The 6,000-nt window shown below is 48.2% G+C and overlaps 1 protein-coding gene across 2 annotated transcripts in view; it reads right to left on the reverse strand.

Moving 5' to 3' along the window:
* The window catches only part of LOC109925864 (arrestin red cell), a 118,899-nt gene extending 113,169 nt beyond the window's left edge, over positions 1-5,730 (reverse strand). For both annotated transcript variants that reach the window (XM_048620169.1, XM_048620168.1), the window contains exons 1-2: positions 5,697-5,730; positions 5,336-5,409 (exon numbers count right to left, since the gene is read on the reverse strand). In XM_048620169.1, coding sequence (XP_048476126.1) covers positions 5,336-5,358 — 23 coding nt within the window. In that variant the 5' untranslated portion in view covers positions 5,359-5,409; positions 5,697-5,730. The remainder of the gene's footprint in view (positions 1-5,335; positions 5,410-5,696) is intronic.
* Positions 5,731-6,000: the final 270 nt, after the last annotated feature.

A 6,000-nucleotide genomic window follows, 5' to 3' on the forward strand; every position in this document is an offset into this window, starting at 1 on the left:
AGTACATTCCAGATACCCACCGCCCACTGAGTGATAAAGCTTTTTCCCCCTCCAAAATCCACTCTGAATCTCCTGGCCCCTATTGACCCCTGAACCTAAGAGAACAGCTGCTCTCGATCCAGCCTGTCCACGTCCCTCAATCATGGATGAGAATTTAACAGAAATAAATCTATGTAGCTCCATGGTGAGGGGGGGGTGCAAAGTTGCTGTTGCCTGAAATGACAACACTTAAAATATTTTTTAAAAAGTGCAATTGAAATTCTGAGACTTCCTGCCTAAGATTTATAACACAATTGTTGGTGTAACAATTCAGATCACCTTATTCCTGATCAAGTGACAAACAGCAACAGCCTTCCAAGAATTTTTCCATCTCTTTCCTTGATGGAGACACACAACTTAAAAGATAACAAGGTGTAGAGCTGGATGAACACAGCAGGCCAAGCAGCATCAGAGAAGCAGGAAAGCTGACTTTTCGGGTCCAGACCCATCTTCAGAAATGGGGGAGGGGAAGGGGATTCTGAAATAAATAGGGAGAGAGAGGGGGGAGGCGGATGGAAGATGGATAAAAGGAGAAGATAGGTGGAGAGGAGACAGACAGGTCAAAGAGGCGGGGTTGGAGCCAGTAAAGGTGAGGCATTAGGGAGGGGATAGGTCAGTCCAGGGAGGATGGACAGGTCAAGGAGGCGGGATGAGGCTAGTAGGTAGGAGATGGGGGTGGGAGGAGTGGATAGGTGGGAAGGACGGACGAGCTGGGCTGGATTTGGGATGCGGTTGGGGGAGGGGAGGGGAGATTTTGAAGATTGTGAAGTCCACATTGATACCTCTTTTTAAACAGCTTTTGATTCAGTAACCCAATCTTTATTGGATGTCAAATTTTTCTTCGATAAACCCCTGCGAAGCAACTTCAGATGATTCAAAAGGAAATTACACGTGACCACTGGACATTTGAAGGCATTTTAAGACACCAAAAAGTGATGTCACTACTGAAATGCAGGAAATACCACCAGTAAAAGGGTGTCACAGTGGCTCAGTGGTTAGCGCTGCTGCCTCACAGAGCCAGGGACCCGTGTTCAATTCCACCCTCCGGCAACTGTCTGTGTGGAGTTTGCACATTCTCCTTGTGTCTGCGTGGGTTTCCTCACACAGTCAAAACGTGTGCAGGCGAGGTGGATTGGCTGTGCTAAATTGCCTATGGCATCCAGGGTGGGATGCTATCTGTAAGGTCGATGTGGGCTTAGTGGGCCAAATGGCCTGCTTCCACACTGTAGGGATTTTGTAATGTTGTGTGGCCACTAATTTAACTCAATGAGACAGCAACCAGATAATCTGGTTGAGGGGTAAATATTGGACCAGGATACCATGGAAGAGTCCCCTCATGCCCATCTCCTAAATCGTTGAAACCCTACAGCATGGAAGCAGGCCATTCGGCCCATCAAGTTTACATCGACTCGCTGAAGAGCATCCCAGCCTATGCCCATACCATTCCATCCCTGTAACCCTGCATTTCCCATAGCTGACCCACCTAGCCTACACATCCCTGAACACTATGGGACAATTTAGCATGGCCAATCCACCCCACCCTGAACATCTTTGGGCTGTGGGAGGAAACTCATGCAGACATGGGAAGAATGTGCAAACTCCACACAGTCAGCCACCCTACAGCAGAATTGAACCCACGTCCTTAGCGCCATGAGGTGGCAGTGCAACTGCTAAGCCACTTGCCATCCCATTACTAAATACTGGACACAGGGAAGGGTGCAAACAAGGCCCTCATCCATCTCATCTGACGGATTGCACCTCTGACTGTGGTGCGCTCCCTTAGGCAGGATCTTCTGTGCTCAAATCACGAAGTGGCTGTTTATGTCAGATTCAAAGTCCCACAGCACAGAGACAGGGCCTTCAGCCCAAACTGGTCCATGCTGACCAAAATGCCCATCCACGCGAACCCCATTTCCCTGCACTTGGCCCATATCCTTCTCAAACTTTTCCCATCCACGTATTCGTCCAAATGCCTTTGAAATGTTGTTACTGTACCCACCTCAACCACTTCTGCTGGCTGCTCATTCCATATGCATACCACCCCCTGTGTTAAAAAAAAGAATTGCCCTTCAGGTTCTCATGTATTCTTTGCCCTCTTACCTTAAACTGATGTCCTCTAGTCCTCGATTCCCCAACCCTAGGGGAAAAACCATGTGCATTCTCCCTATCCATGCCTCATGATCTTATGCACTTCTATAAGATCCCCCCCTACTCAGTCTCCTTTGCACAAAAGAAAAAAAATCCTAGCTTGTCCAACCTCTCCCTACAACTCAGTCCTTCGAGGTCCTGGCAATATCTTTGTAAATTTCTTCTGCACTCTTTCCAGTTTAATAACATCCTTGCTATAGGAAGGTGACCAAAACTGAACACAATACTCCAAGTGTGGCCTCACCAACGTCCTGTACAACTACAACATAGCTTCACAACTCCTGTACTCAATACTCTGACTGATGAAGATCAACATGCCAAAAGCCTTCACTGCCTTGACTTCACTTTCACAAAACCTTGCACCTGAACTCCAAGGCCCCTCTATTCCACTTTCACAGTGAACGGTAGGGCCTTGAGTAGTGTAACTCCTACCTTGTTTTGGCTTTCCAACACGCAACACCTCACACATTAAACTCCATTCGCCATTTCTCAGCCACTTCCCCAGCTGATCGAGAACCTGCTGCAATTTCTGATAACCTTCCTCACTGTCCATGATACCGCCTATTTTAGTGCCATTCGCAAACTTACTAATCATGCCTTGTACATTGGCTCAGTGATTAGCACTGCTGCCTCACAGTACCAGGGATTGGATTCTATTCCACCCCCGGGTGACTGTCTGTGTGGAGTTTGCACATTATCCCAGTGTCTGGGTGGATTTCCTCCCACAGTCCAAAGATGTGCAGGTTAGGCCGAAAGTGCAGCTTAGGTGGGTTAGCCAGGGGAAGTGAAGGGATAGGGTGGGTCTGGGTGGGATACTCAGGAGGGTCGGTGTGGAATGTTTAGGCTGAATGGCCTGCTTCCACACTATAGAGTCATAGAAGCCATGAGATACAGACACTCATGTGCAGAGGCAGACACTAAGGAAGCTGTTAAAAAAAGGGACAAAATGCACCCAAGGAAAAATTCTTCTGTGAACCCCTCAGGCAATGGGAATCACTCAAAAAAAAATCACAACACAAGGGCCAGTGGATTTCGTAGTATGGTAACTCAGACAGGAGGCAAAAATGCACTAGGGTCCCACTGCAGCTAGGGTGCCTTGTGGTAACTCATTTCACATAGTCCTCATCATGACACACAACAAAACAACACAAAGGGGTTCAGCGTTGCACAGCTTTACAGTCAAGTCAATGCTCAGATGCATGTCAAAATGAAAACAGCTCTGACAGTACTTCCACAAGCCATGTCTGGTACCTGCAAACATGACCTGGGGATGGAGGACTGTTCCTCCAGGCAAGGACTGATCAGAAAAAACAGCACAAGCTCAAAAGTATGAAGAAACCAACAAAAACAATAAAAAAAAAATTCATTAAGCACATTCAACATAACAATATGTTCCAAAGCATTTCATAGGAACCTGCTCCAATGACATTAACATTGTTGCTCACTGGATATTAGTAGAACGACTATCGAAACATGCAACTCTTAGAACAAGGATCCTTGCAGTGCAGTGGTAGCATCCCTACCTCTGGGCCAGGAATGCCAGGCTCAAGTCCCAACTGCTTCAAAAGGTGTGTCTTATCATCTCTGAACAGGGAAATACCTATCAGATTCTTAATGGACTGGGCAGTGTAGATGTGGAGAGGTTGTTTCCCCCTTGTGGGAGAGTCTAGTACCAGGCAGCATCATCATCTCGGATGAAACAAGTTGCCCACTGACAGCAGAAACAGCAATGAATTGTTTCTCGGAGGGGCATGAATCTGTGGAATTCTTTACCACAGAGGGCTGTTAAGGTTGGGTCATTAAGCATATGCAAGGATGAGATGGATTTTTAAATCAGGAAGTTGAATCGAGCGAGTAAAATGGAGTTGATGACAATCAGATCAGCCACAATCTCAAATGAATGGAGGAGCAGGCTTGATGGGCTGAATGGCCTACTTCTGCTCCGTATTGGCACATCAGGATCTCTCAGTTCAGACACTGGGTCTGTAAGTTTCCAAGGAGAAAAAGGAAAGTAATGAGGTGGAGAGGTATAGGGAGGGAAATGCAGAGCTCTAGGCACTAGGCAGCCACCAATGGTGGGATTGTTAAGATCAAGCTCGCTGCGGGGTCAGAATTGAGTGGCAAGGATCTCAGTGAATGGTAGGGCTGGAGGAGATTTCAGAGTTGTTTAGGGATCAAGCCCTTGAAATTTTGTGTTTGGAAACAAGGACAAGAGGAGGTTTGTAAACCAAATTGGTTTAAGAGTAGATAATGCAAATCAGTGAGCACAAGAATGATAAAGTTGCAAATTAGGACGCTTCCTCCAAACTGGGATGGGGATATAGATTTCCAAGTCCAACAGCAATAATTACCCAAAAGAAAAGTGATGCAGACAATAAATTTCACACATACGTGATGTTCTTAAAATCAGCAGCATTCTACAGATAGAACTTCCTTATCAAGATAGATTCATTCCACAAGTAGTCACGAAGGTCAAAATACCAGGCAAAAGGTACATTTTAAGTAGACACACTGTCATGATACTCAAAAGCCAGGAGCCCAAATTTCTGTTAGCAGAAGCTGAATGGATCGGGGCCTTGTGAGCTGACCTCCAGGAGCTTTGGAGATAGGAAGGCACTGGGTAAAACAAGCCACTTCCTCAGCAGGTATCAGTGGGAGAACTGGACTTCCAACACTATATAAAAAAAAATTGGAGGGGGGAGTGGTTATGCCTGCCAGAGCCAGACAGCATGACAAGGGAAAAAGGGGGCAAAACAGGCGGCACACAGGGAGGCCAGCAGTATAAAAAGAAAGTGGAAAAAGGATAGTTAGAACACCGGTAAATAATGCTGGCAAGGGCAGATAATTGTGAGTGCACACCTCAAAATCCTGTGTGTGGTGATGGGGGGGTAAAATAAAAAGGGAAGAACAAGCATACTTGTTGCTTAGATCCGATGATAGCTAAATAAACAAAAAAAAAGGACAAACCTCACTGCCAAAAAATAAGTTTATGGGGGGGGGTGCAATCTCTTTTTAAATGGGGGCTGTCTAGCCCCATGAGGGAGGGAAAGGAGCTACACTTTTGCAGGAAAAGGGCGGGGAAGGAGGTGGGAGAAGACGCACACACACAATTACAGACAATTTTAGCAAGAGGTGAAAGTGTACCTACCTTGTGCCAGACTTGTCCCCCATCCTTTCAGCCTCCACCAAGGGGAGATTTCCAGTGTGCAGAAGGGTGGATCCCTAAAGTAGAGGGGAAGGGGGAGGGGGGGGGGGGATGGGGAAGATGGGGGGGGGGGGGGGGGGGGGAAAAATGGGGATGGAACAGGACAGGAGGGAGGAAAAAGGTTCCAGGTTAGGGTTGTCTAAATTTTGGGGGCTGGGGGTTAGGAGGGGGGCCGAATGGACATTGAGGTGGGACTGCTGATGTCGCTATGACCCGGGAGGAGCCCAGCCGGAGCGGAAATCCCCCCCCTCCCAACTCCTCCTAGGCGCTACTATAATGTAACCCTCGGAGCGACACAATGTACCGATCTCGGCGCTACAATGTATCCCGGCGGAAGACACAATGTATCCTCCGAGCGCTACAATGTAGCGAGAACTGTCGCCGGAAAACACCCTTCGCCCCGCCCATTCCCCCACCCAGCGGGCTTTTGATTGGCAGCCGCTTCCACCGGCCCTTCCCGCCAACCAATCGGAGAGCCCGCTTCCCCAGCACCCCCCCCACCGCACGGCTGGTGATTGACAGCCGCACTCCCCCGTCCCCTGATAATCCCCCATAGGACCGTCCAATGGGAGCGCGCCGGCCTCCCCCTCCTTCCTCCCCCGCCCCGC

This window comes from Rhincodon typus, chromosome 45 (genome assembly GCF_021869965.1).
Source record: "Rhincodon typus isolate 14 chromosome 45, sRhiTyp1.1, whole genome shotgun sequence".
NCBI classification, from domain to species: domain Eukaryota; kingdom Metazoa; phylum Chordata; class Chondrichthyes; order Orectolobiformes; family Rhincodontidae; genus Rhincodon; species Rhincodon typus.